The 25,585-nt window shown below is 34.2% G+C and overlaps 1 protein-coding gene across 4 annotated transcripts; it reads right to left on the bottom strand.

The window, feature by feature from the left end:
- RunxA (Runt related A) lies at nucleotides 1–25,142 on the bottom strand. 4 transcript variants are annotated; one of them, XM_008198705.3, is made up of 5 exons: nucleotides 24,118–25,137; nucleotides 16,201–16,314; nucleotides 9,115–9,234; nucleotides 7,928–8,140; nucleotides 1–5,084 (listed from the first exon to the last, which is right to left on the bottom strand). In XM_008198705.3, the coding sequence occupies exons 1-5, from the start codon at nucleotides 24,533–24,535 to the stop codon at nucleotides 4,462–4,464; spliced, it is 1,488 nt and encodes a 495-aa protein (XP_008196927.2). In that variant the 5' UTR covers nucleotides 24,536–25,137; the 3' UTR covers nucleotides 1–4,461. The 4 variants fall into 4 exon arrangements, with proteins under 4 accessions (XP_008196927.2, XP_015838304.1, XP_064213532.1 ...); XM_015982818.2 differs by having other exon boundaries at nucleotides 9,115–9,219; nucleotides 24,118–25,136; XM_064357462.1 differs by lacking the exon at nucleotides 7,928–8,140 and having other exon boundaries at nucleotides 24,118–25,142.
- Nucleotides 25,143–25,585: the final 443 nt, after the last annotated feature.

Raw genomic sequence — 25,585 nt, 5'->3', positions numbered from 1 at the left:
ATTCTTTGAATATTTATTTGTTATCGTTGTTGTTTATTTTACATTTTTCCAACAGAAAAACTTACATAACAGGTATCGTAATTAATGAATTTCTTTAGTTAGAATTACTCAATGGCTTTTATACAGGAGGGCTAATCCAAGCATATTTTACACGATAGTTTTACAAGCTTAAAGCTATAATGGCCACGATCTCGCCCGTCACTCGGGCAAACATGCGGCTTTCTCTGTACATGACATGTTCTAACTTATACATTGTTAGATATACAACAGGGTCTTAACCTAGACTTATACGAATCGATTGCACATCGTTAATGAAACACGAGGTTCGTATGTTACCGCTCAAACTCTCAATTACGCAACGCCAAAACACTACCCCTACCAACACAAAAATAATTTGAAAAAAGCAATATAAGAGAAAGTTGTGTTCAGGAGAATAATAGCCTTATTATTTTCGAGTCGTATTTTTATTATTGTACATATTTATTTTAATAAAATTATGTCTTTTTGAAGTTCGAGTAGTATGAGTATAAGTATAAATAAAAAAATCCCAAAATTACAAATTTTGATTCAAGATATTAAAATCTAATTTCTTGCTTAGCCAATCTCTTTTAACTAGAATTTTCTATTTTGCAAAAAAATTAGTGCAAAGTAAATAACAATTTAATTCGAATTAATCAGCCGGCCCTGAAAATTTTGAGAATTTTTTAACTAAAAATTAATTTTTAAATAGACCACTAAAAGAACTATTTACACTCAAACTCGTACTTACTCGCTTGCTACACTGTTCAAAAAAATTAGTTTTATGCCTTTATTTAAGCGGTTTTTTTAATACTCAATAATAACATAATATTACTAAAGAAATTCTAAGAAAATTGCTGTGGAAATATTTCCAGTTAGCACACAAACGTAGATCTAACGTTTTTTTAACGTTATATGTGGAAATTTACAACGTTGTTATTTGGTTGTATAATTACGTTTTTTTAACGTTTATATTACATAGTTTAAAAACCATCAGTATTTTTTTTACCAATTTTCAACGTGTTTAAAGTACATCATAACTTAAATTATTAATTGAATAGAAAACGCAAAATTTATAGTTAATAACTAAGGATCTATTTTTTGACAATAATATTTTGGATGTTGAGTGTAGGATTATTGATTAAATAAAATTAGACTCACACACAAATGTGTGCGGGTTTAATTTTTTTATATTGTACATTTTATAACAGAATATTATTTGAATAAAAACAATATTTTTAAAACTTGCCTGTTGACGTTGATTGTTGGTTTTATATTTTCTATAATGTTACGTTTACGCTTTTTATAAATCTGCCCTAAATGTTTTACGTTACAAATAACGTTAATTGCAGTCATTTTTGCGTTTATTGAAAGATAAAAGTAACGTTTTTGCAACCTTTAACTTTACGTTATTTTTACGTTAGTGTGCTTTCTAGGCTGAAAGTCCTTTTTTTGACTGAAAAGCAGAAAAAAGTAAAACTAATAGAAACAAACTTGAATTTTGCATAAAAAATCAAAGAGGCAACATACCTTTGATATTTATTATGAACGAGAAAGGAATATCTAGTTAAGGATTTATTCAGAATTTCAGTAGCGATTTTTTCCACAAAATTTCACTCACAGAAGGGTTCTGGAGTTGGACAGTATTTTTTATTAAAAAAAAAAATTACTGAATGCCAAATGATGCGAATTTTAACTTTTTTGTGGTTTTGCAAACCTGGATCTAACACTTTTACCAAACTAAAGTCGCGAAATGTGTTAAGCCATTGAAAGATTTAGTTACTTTTCTCTCAGTTGTACACCAATGAAACCACTATTAATACTTTTTATTACATTTGCAAGTGTCTCAAAGTAAAAATTACATAAAAAACAATACAGAAAAGTGACAAATTTAAAATTTTAGAAAAAAATTATAAAAAAAATTTTTCTTTTTTCGAAAGCTTGCGAGTTTTGACTCAAGGTATAAAATCTTTTTTTTTGCTTTGCCAGATCATTTCTGGTAATATTGTTAACTGGAATTTTATAATTTCATTAAATCTGAGAAAAATTTATGGTAGATTTAATTGAAATTAGTATGTAATTTGTGGAATTACATAGGAAATGTATTTTTTATGGTGCTTAATAATAATCTAGTGTTAATAAATTTTTGGAAAATTGCACTGTAAATAATTCTGTCCCTTTTTTTGGTACAATCTGCTTTTGATTTTTATTCTAAACAAGAAAGGACTAGTAACATAATATTTATTTACACAGTGTCAGATAATACAATTTTCAGAATTTCAGTAACGAATCAAAAAAAACACTCAGAGGACGTAAAATACCAATTTTTTTACTATTTGGCAAACCGGAGTTCCAAAATATGACAATAATTTGTTAAGTCATTAATGATTTAGTTATTTTTCTCACAAGTGTACACGATTAAAACCAGCATTGCTACTTTTACACATTTGCAAGTGTCTCAAAGTAAAAATTACATAAAAAACAATACAGAAAAGTGACAAATTTAAAATTTTAGAAAAAAATTATAAAAAAAAATTTTCTTTTTTCAAAAGCTTGCGAGTTTTGACTCAAGGTATAAAATCTTTTTTTTTTGCTTTGCCAGATCATTTCTGGTAATATTGTTAACTGGAATTTTATAATTTCATTAAATCTGAGAAAAATTTATGGTAGATTTAATTGAAATTAGTATTTAATTTGTGGAATTACAGATGAAATGTATTTTTTTTATGGTGCTTAATAATAATCTAGTGTTAATAAATTTTTGGAAAATTGCACTGTAAATAATTCTGTCCCTTTTTTTGGTACAATCTGCTTTTGATTTTTATTGTAAACAAGAAAGGACTAGTAACATAATATTTATTTACACAGTGTCAGATAATACAATTTTCAGAATTTCAGTAACGAATAAAAAAAAAACACTCAGAGGACGTAAAATACCAATTTTTTTACCATTTGGCAAACCGGAGTTTCAAAATATGACAATAATTTGTTAAGTCATTAATGATTTAGTTATTTCTCTCACAAGTGTACACGATTAAAACCAACATTGTTACTTTTTATTACATTTGCAAGTGCCTCAAAGTAAAAATTACATAAAAAACAATACAGAAAAGTGACAAATTTAAAATTTTAGAAAAAAATTATAAAAAAAATTTCTTTTTTCGAAAGCTTGCGAGTTTTGACTCAAGGTATAAAATCTTTTTTTTGCTTTGCCAGATCATTTCTGGTAATATTGTTAACTGGAATTTTATAATTTCATTAAATCTGAGAAAAATTTATGGTAGATTTAATTGAAATTAGTATTTAATTTGTGGAATTACAGATGAAATGTATTTTTTTTATGGTGCTTAATAATAATCTAGTGTTAATAAATTTTTGGAAAATTGCACTGTAAATAATTCTGTCCCTTTTTTTGGTACAATCTGCTTTTGATTTTTATTGTAAACAAGAAAGGACTAGTAACATAATATTTATTTACACAGTGTCAGATAATACAATTTTCAGAATTTCAGTAACGAATAAAAAAAAAACACTCAGAGGACGTAAAATACCAATTTTTTTACCATTTGGCAAACCGGAGTTTCAAAATATGACAATAATTTGTTAAGTCATTAATGATTTAGTTATTTCTCTCACAAGTGTACACGATTAAAACCAACATTGTTACTTTTTATTACATTTGCAAGTGCCTCAAAGTAAAAATTACATAAAAAACAATACAGAAAAGTGACAAATTTAAAATTTTAGAAAAAAATTATAAAAAAAAATTCTTTTTTCGAAAGCTTGCGAGTTTTGACTCAAGGTATAAAATCTTTTTTTTGCTTTGCCAGATCATTTCTGGTAATATTGTTAACTGGAATTTTATAATTTCATTAAATCTGAGAAAAATTTATGGTAGATTTAATTGAAATTAGTATTTAATTTGTGGAATTACAGAGGAAATGTATTTTTTTATGGTGCTTAATAATAATCTAGTGTTAATAAATTTTTGGAAAATTGCACTGTAAATAATTCTGTCCCTTTTTTTGGTACAATCTACTTTTGATTTTTATTCTAAACAAGAAAGGACTAGTAACATAATATTTACAGTGTCAGATAATACAATTTTCAGAATTTCAGTAACCAATCAAAAAACACTCAGAGGACGTAAAATACCATTTGGCAAACCGGAGTCCCAGAATATGACAATAATTTGCTAAGTCATTAATGATTTAGTTATTTTTCTCACAAGTGTACACAATTAAAACCAACATTGTTACTTTTTATTAGATTAACGAGCGTAACAAAGTAAAAAAAACCTGGTAGATTACCTAAACCTATAGTTTCCCGTTGAGTTCAAATGCGAAAAGTTTGAAACTTGGCGGAAACACACCCCTCAAAGTCCCAACAACCCCAAAACTAGTCAACAATATTGCACAAAAATCACATCGTTTCCTCGGTCACTCAATACGGCCTCCACACCACCGCGTCACTGTTCTGTCCAGGGCCCCTCTGGGCCCCGTTGCTCGTCAACCTGGCATCGTCCTGTCTCGCCGCCGCCGCCGCACACGTCCCATTATTGCTCAGAAGCAGGTCCGTGGAGCCGTTCATCTGCCGCTGGTTGCTGGTGGACAGCTGGTCCATGACCGTCTGCAGGTCATTGTGGTGGCTTTGCGTCGTGTGCGAGTGCAGCGAGTGGAAGTTGTGGCTTTGGTTGGCCGCTGAATACAGCTGCGAGTAGAGAAGACTCGCAGGAAGGACGGGATAGATTGAGTTGTTGCAGTTGCTGCTGGGGTACGACGACGACGTCATGTTCTGGTGCAGCGGGAAGTTGGTGTTGTTGACGTGGTTCACGCCGAGGGTGCTTTGGGTGGAGAGGATGTCGTCCTGGACGGGGCTCTCCGCAGCACTGGAGTTGTCCGAGAGGGAGCGAGGGCCCGAAAGGCCGAAGTCCGAGTGGTTGGTGGAGTAGCGAGGGACTAGAAGGGACGAGGTGTGGGTGCTGCTCTGGGAGTGGTTCGTGTGGTTTTGCGAAGAGACGAGGCCTAGGTGCTGGTCCAGGTCCGTCGTCGAGGTGTCAGGGAGTACTATAAAGAGACAAGCGTCAGAGTTTCTGACCAAAAACACCTCAAAATATTGTATTATTCCTTCAATTTTAAGGAATTTTTGTGTTTTTATGAATGTTATGATTATTATTGTTACTAAATAAATTTCTCTTTTTAATCATACTTGTGTTTAAATTTAACAAACCTTTCCACTTCCCCACTATCTAGAAGCTAGTCGTAAGGTGTGGCGTAAAATATATGCTCTGCTCTACGTGTGTCAATTGATCTGCACCGTAAATATTGTAGCAACGTTTTCTTTGTACACCAAAAAGTTTTACAACAGATAATGGTGTTTAAGATAAGCAACCCTCACAATAAGATGTTTAGACACAGGTGATGCAATAAATCACACAATAATCTTGCCTAAGTGAAGCTTGAAGGGTCCTTGTAGTTTGGGGTAATTATAATAAAAATTTAATGGTGTACAAAGAAAACGTTGCTACAATAAGTGCAGCTTAAAATTGTCTAAAATTTAAATAGCGCTTAACATCAAAAAATTGATTTAAATCTACAATTTCATAAATTGCGTTATTCTTAATTTGTTTAATAAAAAATAGTTAAAAAAAATATTCAATGCACCTTCGGTGTAGTAAAAAGATTTCTCGTTCTTGTTGTCGCTTAAAGATTGAGAATACTTTCGTAGTAATTGTTGAAACAGCAATTTTATGCAATATTGCCAAAAATAAAGATGAAGGCGAAAAAAAAACAGTTTTTAATTTTTTTATTAAATAATATTGTTGAATACTAGACCAATACTTATTAATTATACGTCTGTAGCGGCACTGAACTAATTTTTTAATTCCACTGAACTTACCTCTTTCAATTATATATTTAATTTATTTAAATAAATATTTTTAAAGTGAAAAAAATAGCGTATATACCTCGAGTACAAAGACAAATGCTGACGTTAGACCCAACTATATACAGGCTGTTTCACATAATTTTACGAGTCCTGCGCCTCTAAAATGACTAGATTAAAAATATAAAAAAAAAATCAAATAGTCTTGAACAGTTAGTGATAAAGTAGATAGATTACAATCACATTCGTTCAGTCTCTTGATAGAACACATGATAACTGTTTCTGAATTATGACTACTAATGTGTGATTAATGATTGACAACTACCGTCATGGGTTTTCAAAATAAAATAATTAAATGTGATTTTTTTGTATTTAGTATTTTGTCACTTTTGTATATTTGGGTGCGTACATTAGATGCAAGTCTCGTAAAGATATGTGAAACACCCTGTAGATCTTTTTGGATATATATATATATATAGTATTATTTCAAAATTATATTATTTTCTATTATTAATATTATATATGTTTTTCTTTTCGCGTTTATTTCTAATTTTGGTTTTTTGGTTTATTTTGAAAAAATTATGTTTTTGTTTTGTAAGAGGCTAAGTAGAGTAGCATTAGCTAGAATTTGCCTCCTCACATTCTTTTCTTGAATAAAGGCTTTTATTCTTATTCTTCTTCTTCTTCTTCTTCTTCTTCTTCTTCTTCTTCTTCTTATTATTATTATTATTATTATTATTATTATTATTATTATTATTATTATTATTATTATTGTTATTATTATTATTATTCTTATTATTATTATTATTTTCAAATAACAGTATAGCTCAAGATAAAAATTCTTGTCAATGTGTTTCGTCTTCGAAATCAAAAATTCTTTACTTTTTTTTATTGAAATCATGGACTGGTGTTTTTATTTTTGGTCTGAATTTATTACGCTAACACCACCGTCTACACCCTAAATATAGACTTTTTCTGGGAACATTATAATGTCTAAACAAGAGAGTTTACACATCTAGTTCTTTTTCTGGTTTCAGTCATTCCTGCAGCAAACTTTTTTTTTATAAAATTACTTAAAGTTAAAAATTTAAGCAAGTACTCACTAATTTTAATTTCGTTAAATTATTTTACTCTTGACAGCAGAAATAAAAAAATCCCCAACATTTTCACGTAACTGACAGGCATTTGGCAGATTAAATTAACTAATGAATACAATGTCACGGTTCAGAATATTCGATTTATTTAAACTACACCACAGATATATGTAAGCCTAGCTTTGTTAAGCGTTAGCTATAAACTGAACCAGCGCAAAGAGACCTTAAAGATTAACAAAAAAGAAAAAAAAACAGAAATTTTAAAATTCGTCTTTAAAAACTAGTAAGACCATCAGTGAACGTTACTTACAATGAAATAATAAAATACAATGATAAAATAAAATAATAAAATAAAATAAAATAGTAAAATAATAAAATAAAATTTTCGTTTTTAAAGTTGCCCTCAAGCAGAATGTTGTTGGTCAAATTTTTTTTTGATAAATATTGTATTTTGTTAATAAAAAAAATACGGAATTTTAATAAAAAACAAAAAAAATGCTTATTGAAACTTATTGACTTATTGCTTATTGAAGTCTAGATCAAGACTAAACTTTTCCCATTAAAAGTTTTATTTTGCAAAACATGGTTTTCTCAAAAATCAGAGTAGAATGACGATATTAGAAGAAAAAAACGTATTAACCCGTAAAACATAAAATCATTTAATTATTTTTCGTGTCTCTCACATAATTTTCCAGATGTAAACAAAGACAAGCTTTTTTGCGTGTCTCCATTGGACCAACTCCAAAAATCGTTATAAATAAATGTTCCAAAACGTCATTTTATTCAATTACCCGAATTGTCTGGCAAGTGTTCAAAACTGAATCAAAACTTTTACAACTCATCATAATTCTCGTATATTTATTTACAAACGCAAACGCAATTTCTTTGATTCAAAACCAGACCCAAGAATTCGAAAATCTCCACATACTCACATGAGGTGACGTTGGACGTTGACCCGAAAGCATCTTGCGTGGACGTCTGATCCGGGGTACTCCCCGAGAACCCCAAAGCCGGGGTATTAAACTGGGACGCCGTGGGCGCCGCACACGACCCCAACGTACTGGGGGTGAAGTAAGGCGAATACGCCCCTGCGGCCCCATACCCCCAGTGCGAATTAGTGCTGCTCAACCCAAATTGGGGCATATCTGAAAATTTGCAAGAGAGAGCGAGCGCATTTCAGTGATTTATTCGACATCACGTGACCGTGCAATTTCATAGCCGCACTTGATGAAACGCAAAACCGTTTTATATTGTAGTATCATCGGCCATAAACAGCACGCAGAACTGAATATTTGTCAATAATTTGCGAGCATTCCAATAACGTTAACAAAACAAACGGTTTGAAAAGTAAAGCAAAAAGCAATTAATTCGTTTTTGTGGCCTCGAATGGATTCAATAACATGTGGACAAAACACAGGTCTGATAGGTTTTATAAAAACGATAGCTCTGGTGGAGCATGACAGAGCTGCGGGTGGCACGGTCGATATGCTCATCAACTATATTATCCACATGAACAAAGTACACCAGACATCAATACTGCACCAGATACATTAACATACCAATTTATTTCTGACGCCAACTCACAACGAAAACGCCGCATTTTGCTCTTTAAAAATACTATAACTCTTCTAGGGAAATGTGTACAGTAGTTCGCAAAGTTAGTGTCACATATTTTTAACGAGACATTCTTTTTATTGCCGACTGTACAAACCGCTCAAGTGTGATAATAAAGTGTGTTAAGTTGCAAACTTTATTATTATATTTTTTAAAGTTTTGTGTAATTTTATTGCGTGAGCTTCGGCCTGGTGCCCACAATTTAATTATTTTTTCTCTGATTGTTTTTAATTACAATCGGGCCGAGAGTGCGGGGGCTGTCGCCCACCGCCAAACAGAATCCACTAAATCTTACGATCTCATTTCCGGCCACCCCTTTTATTATTCCACCGGGAAAAGCTCTCCGAATGAAAACAAAAACTCATTCATTACAGCTGTAAACAGAAATGCAAACAAACTAAATGATTTGAATGTAAAGCATTTAGCACTTTGCCGCACTCGGAGATCCGTCAGTCGGTTGATTTTGTATTTTTTTCGCCTGAAACAAATAAATGCTTCGACTTACTGTTGCAATTCCCTATCGGCGGCATCCTGAAGCCTGACAAAGGGTCCGAGGCGGCGAAAGGAAAGGGCCGTTGCCCGAAAGCGAAATGAAATTGCTGCTGCTGCCCTAAAAGAGAAAGCACTATATTAAAACTGAATACTGTCCTGCTCTAAGTGGAATTTTTTTCGAAAAAATTTCGAGACGTGGAGATGCAGCATAAATCATAGAGCTCCTGGCAGCAGCCGTCGTGTGGAGCATTAAGAAACCGCAAGACTTGTACGCCAGATAGCAACTTGGCACAACTTTGTGCCAGTTTGTTCTGAATTGCTACAAACTTGCTGCAATATTAGTTCGCTTCAACCTTAAAAGGATACACTTTGGAGGAGGATCGCGTGTACCGGGAGGGTCCTTCTAAACACGCTCCGAGGATTATATCCTGCTTCCATACACGTATTTTTAGTTCTACTAAAGACGTCACAATGCGAAAACAAGCGCAGCGTAATTTTAGAGGAACAACTGACATGCCCTATTCCACTGTTTCACTGAAAAGGTTATTTCGTCCCGAGAAACTAAATTTGGACAAGTCTGCCATTCACATTTTTTGAAAGCTTTACTTAAACGCGACCTGAATGCAACTATATTACAACAAAGTCATGTTACATTAACTGCTTTAAAAATGTGATCATTAAAAAATTTCTTTATTGAGTTATTAAATAAATGTTTGTGCAGCGATTTTTTTTTGATAAAAGATGACGCTCTAAAAATGACTTTTAATTCAATAATATTGTTTTTGAACGAGTGGTTTTGCGTTAAGAATTGTATCTATTGGTGCTTTTATTTGAGTAATTTGGTTAGTCAAATTTTTCGAAAATATAAACATCCATGAGTCTATTACTATTATTATCAATTAATTAATAATTAAATTCGCAGAAAAAAATTAAAAAAATATTAATTTATTTTACCTTATTGTTAATCCGAAAAAAAAATTAGACCGAAAATGATATTTTTTCCTAACTTAATGAGACAGAAAGCTAATTATTTGCAGAATGAATTGCATTAAATTAAATAATAAAAATGATCGTAATCAGTGAAACAAAACTCGTTGCATGAAATTATAAAGATAGAATTGCCAAATACTTTTATTTTGTTTAAATGACTTGAATTTAATTGGGTGGAGCCAGCCTGAACGTTTATCTGAGTCATGCCCTTTCAATGCGCTCAACCAATAAAAAGGCAAAGATAATGCATTGACAAAAAATGTTAAAGCGATTGTATTGGTCGGTCATCGCAAGCTGATCTCAAGATGGTTTCGAGGACTAGACTGTTAATCTTACATGCATTAAAAGTATTTTGGTTTAATTTGCATTGTCAACTGAATTGTTTTTTCTTTTATAAACACGCATTTGAGATAAAAAGCCAATTTTGTTTGTTTTTAAACCTGGAAATTCGTTTCACTCGACCTTGGTTTTTTTGAGCGAAACTACGGCAAGAATAGGCTGAAAAATCGCCCAATTGGGTCAAAACGTTTTATCAGCACGTTTCTAACGCAGAAACGTATTATTTCGCCAGAAATGTCCGAATAAACAAAATAAAATAACAATCAGTCTTCTGCTGTGTTTGATTGTTATACGACAAATTGCAAAAACATATTTATTTTTTGGCCTTTTTTCAAAGTGTCGAAACGTCGCGTCAAATTTGAAATACCATTACCAATTGTTTTATTTGTCATTTGTTCCAACCAACTATTTTCAAAAATAAAAACTCAATCATATCAAAGGATGATAAATAAAATGTCGATTTTTTCTCAAAACTACGTTCGCCTCATTTTTTAATTTTGATTTAAACCCTGCAGTTTAAATTAAATTTTCTTGGAACGCCAAAGCAAAAATCTGCAATAATGGTATCTGTGCTTAATGATAAGCTGTTTTACCAAAAACAGTAAAAATTGGCTCTCATATACAAAGTACATAACTCTTTTTCTGTTATCAGAAGGTAATCACCTTCTTCCAAATTTAAATTCTTAAAAGAATTTTATTCTATAAAAATTCAGTTGACGGAAAACAATCCATAATTGTTTCCTGCAAATGCTATAGAAATGGTCTACATTGTACAATCAATTTTTGAAGGGCAAAACCGAAAAACCTTTTTATTTTTATAAATAGTAACTTTTTCTTTTTTTAGATTATAGCTGCGTTTTTGTTGCAATTTTTTTTAATTTTAATATACTTAACTAAAGTTTTTTAAAAAAATGTTTTTTGCATTTTTGGATGTAGCTTTTCAGACTGATGTCTTCAACTTAAATTATTATTGGTCGATTTTTCTAGTTCTAGAAGAAAGTTTAAGCTTAAAGGACTTAAGGGCAGGCATTAATTAAACTTGAAAATCATTGCTTCAATTCTACTAACTTTCAAAATAGATATTGTTATTAATTGTAATAAAATATTCATTTTATTCAAAAGGAAAAAAATTTGATCAAGAATAAAATTGTTTAATTTATCCGCAAGTTCATGTTTTACGAGAATATTCGTTAAATTAGAAATATTCTTTTTATCATCTTAGAACTTTTCTACGAGTTGTCGTACCTTTGTATGCAAAAGTAATTGTCTTATGCCTCACTACATAATTTTTCACAAAGTAGTTTAGTTATAACCGGATTTAAGTCTCCTTATTTGATGATATAAGTGAATAATTAAAAAGCCTCACGGTACCACTGGGATTCTGTGGAACACAGGTCAAATATCACTGCCTTATACTTATAGAAGCAATGGATAAATTGGTTTAATAAGTCGTGAGAATATGAGCAAATACGATAATTGGAATTATATTTTTAATGAGAACCAACCTCATGTGGATGTAAAGTCCATACGACTGTTTTTTGCGTTTTTGCTCAATTAACCATTTTGGAGTTGAACTAAGTAAGAAGCCGTTTGGGTCGAGTTTAGGCGTGGGGTTAGTGCGGTCCATTCTGTGCAGAACCACGATGTGCATCAATTCCGCCTGGTTACGACTTTAATTTCCCACGGTGAATATTTCATTCAGTAGGTATTATCGGATCGATTTGATGTTACTAGCTACGTTATAAATCCATGCATCCAAGTAAAATATTAAGGTGTAACAAGCCGCAAACACGCGTAAATTGCACTATGCGTAATGATTAATTGTGCATTGTGGAGGGTTGGCTGCAATTAGGCCTCTTTGCAAAAAGCAACCCCATGTAGTTTTTTGCCGAAAGCCATCGACTCAGCCAGATCTATTGTAATGATCTTGAATTGATGTAAATGAAGTATCCTCAGCAGGATAGTTGGAAAAGGGTCCGAACACGCGCAGATGAGCTGGTTCTAATTAATTAATCAACCAATTCAATTCATTAATTCAGTTCTAGAGCTCTTGCGAATTTAGGCAAATTCGCGCTGATGAATATTCACTCGAGATCTGTTCTAGCCGTTCGGTTTTTTCCCAACGATTTATCTTACGTGTTAGACGCAACAAAGGGGGTTATTTACGACGAGGAATGCGGAGAAGTAAATAAGAGTTCGAGAGCGTGTCTTTGAGAGCAACAGGTGAGAAAAATTCCGAAGATTTCCCGCGTTATAATTAAACTTTTTCCGCCGCCGTTGCAGGAAAAACCTTTCAGAGGGGCGTCAAGTGTCCTCTTTCCCACCCCCGTTCGTTCCGATCTAATACGTGTCAGCAGGAAAGTGTCCAGCTGTCGCGGAGATCTCGTCCCTGTCCTGCTACACTCCGTCACCTCCTGCTGATACCAACTGCTGCAGACGTTAATTAATATATACTCGCAGGAAATGTAATTATTTCCTGCGAAACGTTTCCTGCCGTAATTATTTTACATGGTTGATTATGTGTCGCAGCTATTGTGTAATTTTAATGCTGTTTATTACGGGGGGTCCTGATTAAAGCGGAATATTCTGCCAGTGACAGAACGACGATAACTAGATGAAAAGGGATGGGGGCCACCCGACGGCCGCGATAAAAATTATTATGGGACGGTGTGTGCGTGTGTGTGATGGTGGATGATGCCAAAGTAAACATTGTAAAGGAGCAGAGAGCAGTCGGAGCGGTCTTTTGTGGATCGGTTTCAAAGGCGCTGCCGACGGGATTGTAACAGATTCTTAATTGCGTTTAAAAGGCGTAAAAATATTGACTGCGTGCATGTTTCACACCCGACGTCGCGGCGCTATAAAAACATTGCTTTATAGAGGCTTGCTTTGGCCGACGAGTGGATGCGGGATGAGACAATGAACCGGGCACAAGACCCACCGCACGCCAAAAAAAATTATGCTTAAAATATGTAAATTTTATGCTCTAGAACTTTTATTTTTTGGGTTGTGAAAAATTCAACTGCCTTTAAATCATATAATATAGACAACCAGATAAGGTTAAACGTTTTTGAGACTCTTACAAAATTAGTCATTTTAAATTACGGTAAAACTATTTGAAAAAAAGGAACTATTTTGATGTAAATTTATGTAACTTTTTTTAAATTTTTTAAATTCCTTTAATTACGGCTAACTATTCAAAAAAGTAGAACTATAGCAAACTTTGCCTATGCAATATGATCCGGGGAATCAATTGGCATCGAGAAAACTATCAAATTCCCAATAGTTTTTTAGTTATGAATTTTTTAATGTTTAATTAATTTTTGAATTTATCTGCAAATTTCTCGAAAACTATTAGTCGGAGAACATAAGTCTTTTTTGAGAAAGATAGATAATGAAAAGAGCTTTCCAACAATAATACACTTCATGGAGTTATCTCTAATAGTTCCGAAGTTATTGCTCGAGAAATGTTCCGGGTACCCAAAACCGACAAATACTGCGACAAAAATTGAAAAAATCAAACATCAAAAAATTGAACATTTGGACTTTTTGTGGACCTTTAACAACTTTAGTGGGTTGTTAAGACATGTAGAAGTCCATAAAAATTTGCTGGAGTTAGTTTAAAAAAAAATTATTTTTCACTTTTTTTAATTAAGTGTTCTTACTCATGAAATCTGAGCAAAAAAATTGAAAATTTTAAATCTCATGAAAAGTTGGTATAATACAGAAAATGAACCGCTGAATCCAATGGAACAAACCGCATTGCTCTATGACTTTTAATTTTCGAGTTATGAATTTTTTTAATGAATAAAATTTTTCACAATGCAAATGGCTACCCTAAATTTAGACAAAAAATTTTAAATTTTTAATTTTTGTGAAAAATTGATATAATATGTAAAATGAGCCGTAGAATTCAATGGAACAAACCGCAATGCTCTACGACTTTTAGTTTTTTTTTATGAATTTTTTTAGTGAAAAACTTTGATCACCTCTGTAGCCGGAACCGTTGCCCGGAGCGGCTCCGAGTTTAGACGAAAAACTAGATAAAATTAAGCGCTATCCGATGGTTTTTTGTTCGTTACTCTAAGTCTTACAGTTTTTGAGAAAAACGCAAAAAATGGTTTCCATTTTCACTTTTTTTCAATTTTCAACTGCCAATTACGGCGAAACTATTAGAGATATCGAAAAACGGAAAAATGGAAGATAACCGGAATAAAAAACTCTACAAAATGGCATAGGACTCAAGACGATATCTCGCAAAAAAAATTTCAATTTTCAAACGCCGATTACGGCCAAACTAAAAGAGCTAGAAGAAAACGGTTTATTCCATCGTAAAGAGCACATCAAAATCTATAAGATAGAATAGGTTTCATTTGATTTTAAGACACTTTAAAAATTGACCGATTTTAAGGGGGGGGGGTGTTAACTTTTTTTTAATTTTTTTTATTTTTATATTTACGGCTAAACTATTCTAAAAAGTGGAACTATTTTGATCTATACCTATGCAAAATGATCCGGGGAATCGATTGGCATCGAGAAAATTGTTAAATTCCCAATAGTTCTTTAGTTATGAATTTTTTAAAATTTTACCAATTTTTGCATTTATCAGCAGTTTGCTCAAAAACTATTAGTCGGAGAACAATAATCTTTTTTGAAAAAAATAGATAATTCAAAGAGCTTTCCAACGATAATACACTTCATGGGGTTATCTCTAATAGTTCCGGAGCTATTGCTCGAGAAATGTTCCGGGTACCCAAAACCGACAAAAACTGCGACGAAAATTGAAAAAATCAAACATAAAAAAATCGAACATTTGGACTTTTTGTGGACTTTTAACAACTTTAGTGGGTTGTTAAGACATGTAGAAGTCCATAAAAATTGGCTGGAGTTAGTTTAAAAAAAAAATTATTTCACCTCTTTGATCGTAAGTGTATTTATTACTCAGGAAATTTGAGCAAAAAAATTGAAAATTTTAAATCGCGTGAAAAATTGGTATCATACAGAAAATGAACTGCTGAATCCAATGGAATAAACCGCATTGCTCGACGACTTTTAGTTTTTGAGTTATGAATTTTTTAATTAATAATTTGGCGCATCCACCATTTTTCAAAATATAATAAGCTTTTAAGTAAGTTCTCCGATAAGCTAGTTTAGTAAAAATAATAGTATATCTTGTAGAATATGCCGTAGAATTCAATGGCACAAACCGCTTTGCTTTACGACTTTGAGTTTCCAAGTTATAAATGTTTTTAGTAATTTTGTTGCTCTTTTAAGAACGCGAGATGTTTCAAAAAAAAAGTTCAAAAAACATAAGAGAATCCATAAAACTTTGTTATAGCGTGTTTTTTAAGTTGGTTCTTATTTAGTGTACCTATAAATTTATGACCTACCGCCCTTGTGTCAGTTGATAAGTTAGATTTTTACACTTTACACTTTCTTAATTGTTATACTTTGCAGTTTTGTTTTTTAAAAATTATTATTTCTTATTTTTTATAAGCGTTCTTGTAACGTCGCTAAATGTGAACTTAGATTTTTGTTTGTGATTGTTTTGAACGAAAATCCAGCTCAACACTGATGAGCGCTGACATATTGTTTTGGGAATAATCAAAGGTTTCGCCCCAATTTTAAAGCCGATCATCTCACATAATATCAAAGCATCGTCATCATTTCTCTGCAACATCAATCGACCCCTTCACGCAACCCAACAAACACCTTGTTATCAAGTCTGAATTTCCGGTAAACCCCCAACAATTCCGGTCTCCCCGCTACTCACTTGTCTTCGATCGCGGCTCCCTGGGCCCATCCACAGTCACCTTGATCGCCTTATTGTAGGTAGCGACTTGGGGCGGACTCGTCGAAACCATAATGGTCAGCGTGAAACTCTTCCCTGCAACAAGACAGATAATAATCAGAAATCGAATTAGCCTGTCGTGGGCGGCGGCGGCGGCGGCGGCGGTCCGAGCTAGTTAACACTTACACGATGCGGCGGAATGCCGGAGGTGGCGGCTTAAAAGCGGCTAACCGGGGACCTGACCGCGACCCGGGTTCGTACCAGCCGGTGGCGGCCGGCGGCGGCGGCGGCGTTCGCGTGACGCTCTCACCGACTCCACTCCTGCGGTACACCCGCACTGTTAGGTGCGGCACGCGAGCCCAGAGGCGGCTCAAAGCCCAATGTGCCCCTTTTTTATTCAGGAAAGTTTTTATTTCGTGTCGTGTCATTTTTCCGCGGGGGGCGGCGAAAAATCGATGCGTTTAAAGCCGGCCGCCCGGCGGTGTGTTTGAGGTATCACACAAACCCTAATGGCCGGGTTAAACACATCAAGTAGTGTGCATTTTTCACCGAAAGCTCACCTACACACCTGCCGCAATTCCAGCGTGCGGCAAACCGGGGGCGGCCGCCGCCGCAACATTTTTAAGCCGGATTTGCTAAACGCCCAATTTTTACCGAAAGCAAGCCTTTGCGGATTTAGGTGTGTGGCGGCGGAGCTGGAAAATTATTTTCCAAATGGAACTAATTCTCATTTATTTCAACGTTTTATCAATCATTTATTGGAACTGCGGTCTTTGAAACTGTCAGATGCTTCATTAATATTTAGCGATCTGTATGTGAAACGTTGCGGGATTGAAAACATTTCACGAGATACAATATTTATTTATTAAATTTATTAAAGTATTTCGGTTGGTAATAAACTAGTCAATATTTATTTATTTTTGAACAATACAAAATTTCACAAACATAATTATTTCAAACTTTAATAAATTTACAAAGCGTTCTATTTTCCACTCGAATTTTGTTAACAAAATTACACAGGCTGTCCCAGCGAGTTGGACCATTATTGACCACTTGTACGAAATTTAAGGTACGAACCAACCCTTGATTTGCAAAGTTGTTGAAACTTTTAGTAACGAATAAATAAATCTAAAATTTTAGAATGAACTTTTAACACAACAAATACGATTAATTTATCTCACACCAGGTCGATATTCTAACATTTACTTCATTTTAACGCGAAAATAACTAAAAATAGAAAATATTTCATCACATTTGATGCAATTGCCAACATTTTCTAATGTTAATTTATTTAACATTTTAAAGTTGTGTTTTTCAGTATTAATTATTTAATTTATTGTTACAAATAATAATAATTATTATTAGCAATGAAAATGTTATTGGAAAAACTATAAATTAATCAATACACTTGTTCCGATCCAATAAAAGTAAACACATTCCGTAATATAGTTACCTACGTTTTTAAATTTATTGAAATTAGTTAAATAAAATTCAAAAATATACTTTGAAAGATCCTCAGCTTCTGCGATAAATTTTTTACTTGTAACCATTTTTATTTAATTTTTTGTTGGCAACATTTTAAGCCATTTTATTTTATTAATTACGGCTAAACTATTTAAAAAAGTAGAACTATTTTAATCCTTGCCTATGCAAAATAATGCGGGGAATCGATTGGCATCAAGAAAATTGCCAAATTCCCAATAGTTTTTTAGTTATAATTTTTTTAAAATTTTACCAATTTTTGCATTGATCAGCAATTTGCTCGAAAACTATTTGTCGCAGAACAATAATCTTTTTTGAAAAAAATAGATAATTTAAAGAGCTTTCCAACGATAATACACTTCATGAGGTTATCTCTAATAGTTCCGGAGCTATTGCTCGAGAAATGTTCCGGGTATCCAATACCGACAAAAACGGCGACAAAAATTGAAAAAATCAAACATCAAAAAATCGAACATTTGGACTTTTTGTGGACTTTCAACAACTTTAGTGGGTTGTTAAGACATATAGAAATCCATCCAAATTTGCTGAAGTGAGTTTAAAAAAATTTTTTTTCATCTCTTTGTAGGTAAGTGTATTTATTACTCAGGAAATTTGAGCAAAAAAATTGAAAATTTTAAATTTCATGAAAAGTTGGTATAATACAGAAAATGAGCCGCTGAATTCAATGGAATAAACCGCATTGCTCTACGACTTTTAGTTTTCGAGTTATGAATTTTTTTAATGAATAAAATTTTTCACTATGACAAATGGCTACCCTAAATTTAAGCAAAAAATTTTAAATTTTTAATTCTTGTGAAAAATCGATATAATATGTAAAATGAGCCGTAGAATTCAATCGAACAAACCGCAATGCTCTACGACTTTTAGTTTTTTTTTATGAATTTTTTTAGTGAAAAACTTTGATCGCCTCTGTAGCCGGAACCGTTGCCCGGAGAGGCTCCGGGTTTGGTCGAAAAAATAGATAAAATTACGCGCTATCAGATGGTTTTTTGTTTCTTGCTCTAAGTCTTACAGTTTCCGAGAAAAACGCAAAAAAAAGGTTTCCATTTTCACTTTTTTTCAATTTTCAATCGCCAATTACGGCGAAACTATTAAAGATATCGAGAAACGAAAAAATGGAGGATAACCGGAATAAAAAACTCTACAAAATGGCATAAGACTTAAGGCGATATCTCGCAATAAAATTTTCAATTTTCAAACGCCGATTACGGCCAAACTAAAAGAGCTAGAAGAAAACGGTTTGTTCCGTCGCAAAGAGCACATCAAAATCTATAAGATAAAATAGGTTTTATTTGATTTTGAGACACTTTAAAAATTGACCGATTTTAAGGGGGGGGTGTTAACTTTTTTTAATTTTTTTTATTTTCTCATTTACTACTAAACTATTCTAAAAAGTGGAACTTTTTTGATCCATACCTATGCAAAATGATCCGGGGAATCGAATGGCATCGAGAAAATTGCCAAATTCCCTATAGTTTTTTAGTTATGAATTTTTTAAAATTTTACCAATTTTTGCATTTAGCAGCAATTTGCTCGAAAACTATTTGTCGGAGAACAATAATCTTTTTTGAGAAAAATAGATAATTGAAAGAGCTTTCCAACGATAATACACTTGATGGGGTTATCTCTAATAGTTTCGGAGCTATTGTTCGAGAAATGTTCCGGGTACCAAAAATTGACCAAAATCGTGGCAAAAATTGAAAAAATCAAACAATAAAAAATCGAACAAATAGACTTATTTTGGACTTTTAACAACTCTAGGTAGTTGTAAAGGCATATATAAGTCTGAAAACTATGATAGAACAATTTAAAAAAAAAATATTTTTTTCACTTTCTTGAAGTATTCCTTAGTATTTTTTAGCAAAAAAAATCACAATTTTAAATCTCGTGAAAAGTTGGTATGAAAATGAGCCGCTAAATTCACTAGAATGAACCGTTTTGCTCTACGACTGTTGGTTTTTGAGTTGTGAAATTTTTTGTTGAATTAAATTTTTCACTATAAAATGGCTACCCTAATTTTAAGCAAAATTTTAAATTTTGCGTAAAGCTAGTATAATACGTAGAATGGACCGCATAATTCACTAAAACAAACTGAATTTTTTAATTGATAATTTGGCGCCTCCACCATTTTTCAAAATATAGTAAGTAAGTTCTCCGATAAGCTAATGTAGTAAAAATCGTAGTTTCACTCGTAGAAAATGCCGTAAAATTCAATGGCATAAACCTCTTTGCTTTACGACTTTGAGTTTTCTATATAAGAGATTTCAATGAATAGAAAATTTTTACTCGCTGAGTTTAATTACGTGGTAAATTAACTCGCGTATTTCTGATACAACCATCTCGGATTAGGTAATTGCCAGACATAATCTCTCATAATGGCTTATCCCATCTTTCCTGACATTTCAATTCGTGTGTTTTGGGTATTAATTATTGTGATGGCACTAAACTAAGCTAATATCTAGTGGAATTTTAGCAACAAACTAGAAGTAATAGATAATAATAATAATAGTAGCGGCAATTTTGATTATTTATAAAAAATTCTTGGCTCGAGAAATAAATGATTGTGGATTAGCTGTGATAATAATCTGTTGGCATCTGTCTGAGCCGTCAAACGGTGCCAGGTGAGAATCGCTAATCCGGCATTATCAGCTGATTATTTGAATCCGGCATGTCTCTCGTTAATTACTTCCCAGCGTCTCGAGATTGTGCGAACGAATATCTAGATATCCACCCTCTGGTTTAGTCAATGATTAATGTAACGGTGTTAAGAGAACGTCGTCCCGTGTGATGGGCTCTCTCTCTTGTAACGATATCGATTCGTTTTGCGGAATTAAGCCGATCTAATCATCGGCGAGAGCATTAAAATTGATAACAACACAAAGTGCATTAGTAAAACCAGATTAAACAAAAAGCTCCTGAAAAAGGAGCTTCTGGCCGACAACGATCAAAATAAATATTGGAGAGAAACACACACAAAGCCGGCCAGTAATCCGGTCGACCAACAAGCGAGCGTAGTTCATTTCACCATGTAAAACGCAATCGATTATGTACACTTTTGGATTTATTCGTCGGCTGGTTTAATGAGTTTCGCGGTGCGGCTCGGATGCGTGCCTGCCACTGAACACAGGGGCGGAGAACGGACTCGGACACCCCGCAGACCGGCCCAGACAACACCATAATGACTATCCGCACGACACCCTTCACCTACACACCCGCAACTTAACAAAATTAAACAAAAACAACTTCAAAATCAAAAACATATTTTGGTCCTCCGAGCCGGATCAAAATAGTAATAACTAGCGTGGTAATTCCAGTTTTGCGCACAGATATCTTCATTTTTTATATTTACATTATTTATTTAATTGTAACTATGAAAATAATTCTACTGATGAGGAATTTATGCACTGTCTTATGTCGTTATAATCTGGAGATTTGAACGCTGGAGCAAAGAAAACTCTCTTAGACGCGCTCTCCGCGGCGCGCATGCCGAAAAATGGGAAACCCGCCTCGCGGAAAACCGACTTGTCGCGGAAAAGTGTCAACAGATTATAAAAGTTAATCCGGCGTAAAATGAGCTGTTTGTCTGACGGCACCCTTTTCATTTTCTCGTCACGAAATTAAACCGACAACGCGACTGATACGATTCCGTTTAAAAATAAAGTTTGAGCTGGGATTAGAGGACACAAAACGGACGTTTTTACGTTATGTTGACACAAACGGGGAGAGTTGACCTAAACGCAATAGGGTTAACCCGAAGGTATGATCGACCCAATTATCTGCAAAACATCACGATGCTGCTTGTTAATGTCTGACGGGAGGGAAGACGGTCGTCCGACCTCGATCACAATTGTTAAATTCAAATTGATTCATCGAAAATTTAAAATGGGAGGCGAAAAACAGCGCTTTCGAAGACCTGTTGCTGGGTTTCACACTAAACGCGCTTTTTTGTACAAAATGCAATTGGACCTGAATGATTGATGCAAAATATCCACTATTACGTTGCCATCAACATGTTCTTAAACTATAAGCGTTTTAAGTTCAGAAATCTAACAAATATGAGTGTTTTTTCTGTTGTGTTTATTTATTTGTAGTTTAGCTATGAATAACTTATCTGGAGTTAATCCCAATACATTGTAAAAGTCGGCCGTAAGATTAATAATAGCTACTAGCTGTTTCAAAACTATAAAATCGCCAACGTCGCATTCTACCGGATTATTTAAAAAAAAAATAATAATAAAATTGTAAAATAATTATTAATAATTAGATCTCTCATTGAAACTATAAATTATATTGGCTATTATTTCCTTAAAGTGCGTGAATAATTTATAATCTTTGGTGTTTTTATAGTTTTGAAACAGCTAATATATCAATAAACACGTTTTAAAAGACCAGTCTTGATGCAAGAATCTAGAAAGTCTTGCTAGACAAAGCTTTATTTTTAATAAAAAAATTAAAGTGAATTCTTTTCAGTGATTTATAACTTGATCATACTTTGAGGAGTATATTTAAGTTATAAAAATTATTTTACGTTTATTTTTTAAACGAAAAAATCAACGAGCCATCTTTCCCAAAATAATAGGATTAATGACGTATTTTTATATAGGTTATATGGCCCACTATTTGCTCCTATTATTACACCTTATTTAAAAAAGAAAAATCATGAGATTTTAAAAACAAAAATAAAAAGTGAATAGTGTAAAACAGATGAAATGATAAAACAGAAGTAAGATAGTTTATAAAAAAAAAATAATTCATAGTCAGAAAAATCTTTAATTTTGAGACTCAAGATTTTACTACGAGTGACAGTAGAACTTGATGGTAAAAGTCGACTGTTGTGAGCTGTAGAGAAAAATATAGTCAAACAACAAAAAGAAACGATTAGATTAAGTATCTTAACTGTAAGAGGTTCTAAGAGAGATTGTTTCTTTCTGAGCTCATGTGACAAGTTAGTAGTTAGTTAATAGTCAGTTAGTTAAGTAATCTCACATGGCACTATAATACAGATGGACTAAAACCTATTTTTTTTTGTTATTATAAGAACTGTAGTAAATATTTGTTCTAAATAAAAAATCGTTTCTGTAGTGTCAAAAATAATTTTTTTGTATATTTTTTAAATGTTGGTCATCTTTCTCTAAATTATCGTAATTTTGAAAGTAAAAAATGATCTAAAATTACTGTATATACTAAGCCACGAAGCTTTGAGGGTGGGAATACTAGTAACCATTTTTCTTCACGTGACCAAATTGAAGCAATTTGGTTGGTCTATTCACGTTGTTAAATTTTAACAAGAGAATTAGATTTTAACAGAGCTTTCTATAATTCGGTTTTTAGTAAGTTATTTTGTTATAAAAAATATTTAGATGTGAACCACGGTGCCAAATATCATCAAGTATTTTAATTAAATATTTGTGATTCAAAATAAAAACATTAGTATTTCGTAAAGTCAAATTTATTTTAATTGCTATAATGGAAAGCTCTGGAAGCTTAAATTTTCGTTGGAAGTACTAATTTTCTGTTTTTTTTATTAAATGTTAACGCTTGACCAGTTTAAAAAAAATGTCTCAAATCTATAGACTAGGACAAATTTACAAAATAGTTTATAATTATTGAGTAAACAATGTTTCTATTGTGATCATGACCAAGTAACTATATCGGGACATGAAGAATGAATCTGGGGAGATTTTGCTTTAAGTTCCGTACACACCACCATTGCCTACTTTTATGCCAATTTATTAATTTGACTTTACGTAGTGAATTTTAAAAAAACACTCATACATAAAAAATACAACAACATAAATTCTAATCACGAAATAAAAAGTAAACCAGTTGTAAACAGATGAGGGTTTTAGACATTTAATGCAATAAATAAATGTTTAAAACTTATATTACTGTGTAAAAATATGAAATGTTATGTCTCAAATACACGAACAATTTAATTCATTTAAGCGGCACCCTATGGATTGCTGTTGCAATATGCAGTATTGATCAAACAGAAAATTGCTTATGATTTATTACAGGTACTTATTGCAACTTGAAACCAACATTTGCTAACTGATTGATACGGTCAAGAGGCCACCACCCAATAATTTCAAAAAGATAAATGTGCAAGTGCGAGACTATTAAAAATTCCATATAGAGTTAAAAGTTTGCGTTTGTTTTAAAAACGAAAAATAGAAAGGTAAAGCGTTCGGCTCATTTACCCAGCGCAAAAATAATTCAAATTCCGCAACAAAGCCATTCGGAGGAGTGTTATGGTTGAATCGGTTACTTCGGTAACATTACCCGATTAAACAGCGAGGTTTTTATGTCGGTCAGAATTGAATTGTGGCTTGTTTAAAAATGTGTAGCGGTTTTTCCATCGATTGGGGCGGCCAACGAGCGACGGCCCCGACTCACCTCTTCCGCTCCTTCCGACGAACCTCAAATCGTTGAACTTGGCCACCTGGTTCTTCATGACCGCCGTGGAGTTCCTCAGCTCGGCGCAGTAGTTCTCGTCGTTGCCCGCCTTGACGGTGACGACGGTGCCGTCGCCCACGTCGCCGAGGGCCACCACCTTGAAGGCCACCGGCAGCGTCTTGTTGGAGCGCCAGTGCGGCGGCAGCACCGTGCAGACGAAGAGCGGGCTGCCGGTGCGGATGAGCTCCCCCGGGTGCTCCGACAGGAAGTCGTTGAGGGTGCGCTCGGCGAGGATGTCCGACGTCATCTTGGTGTAGGTGTCGTTGATGACGCTGGAGCCTTCCGGCGAGGCCGCCGTCCCCGTGGCCGTCTGCGAGTTGGCCGTCAAGTGCATCGTGGGGTTCCACTCGCCGAACATCAAGTCTCCAGAGGGGCCCCCATGTCAAAAAAAGGCGCCGCGTGACACGCATCCGTCGGTTGCCAAGCAACACATGACGTAATGTCAACACTTTTTCTGAATGAAACTTGGTGGGGTGGAAAAATGGGGCGCACTTTTACATCGCGGCGTCGGGACGCCGTGTGGAACGCGTCGCGGGCGTCGGACAACTGCACACGCACGCACCACACACGCTACGGCACCGCCGCCAAAAGGAACTCTTCCAGAGGAGGCTCCGAGACGCCGAACCGCTTCATCTGTTTCGTTCTATCACGAATTTGACCAAACTAAAGGCTTTAACAGTGTGTTGTTGATTAACTACCGAAAACACATGCGAGGACCTACGTCGCCGCCGGCGCCTCCGACAGCCCCGCCGAGGGACAAGGACAGCCAACCGGAGACACGTCGCGGTTTGCGTCCAAAAGCAGTAGCACTCTTGCGCTTGATAACCCTTTGGTTATCAGGGGAGGCCGAGAGAGACGCCGCCATGGGCCCCCCCGGCGCCAGACAAGGACGCCCGAATTCCAGATTAAAACAGAAGCTAACATAAAGGGGTACGTGCTAGAGCGGGACGAACGCAGCGGGATTCGAATGCGTGGGAGGGAGAGGGTCGTGTTTGCGGTCAAATTGGGCCGGGCCTGGCGGTAATAAAGGAGCGAAGTATATAAATTGGCGTAGGAGTGACAAGAACGCGGTTTATCAGCATGTTGGAGAAGGCGGCGCAGGCGTCACATATGCTGACGGGGGCTGTGTTATTGTCATGTGTTTTGTCTTCGGTGGCGGCTAACCGGAGCACGCCGACATCCACGCAGAGCTCCCGGATCAACACGGCGTAGAGGTTCACACAGACCGCACAGTTTACGGGCTGTGTGTGGAACGGTGATAATGACGGTGTGCCAAAGATGAGGGAAGAGGAAAAAATTAAGGGCTGCTAATGGGCACGTGGCCGGTTTTGCGCTAGAAATGGTTTACATTCCACCACGCCTGCATTTTTACACTGTGGTTGCAATTATTGCTCGGGAATTTATTGTT

The sequence above is a fragment of the Tribolium castaneum genome, chromosome 6 (assembly GCF_031307605.1).
Source record: "Tribolium castaneum strain GA2 chromosome 6, icTriCast1.1, whole genome shotgun sequence".
In the NCBI taxonomy this organism is placed as follows: domain Eukaryota; kingdom Metazoa; phylum Arthropoda; class Insecta; order Coleoptera; family Tenebrionidae; genus Tribolium; species Tribolium castaneum.
This window is presented reverse-complemented; position numbering and strand designations above follow the sequence as displayed.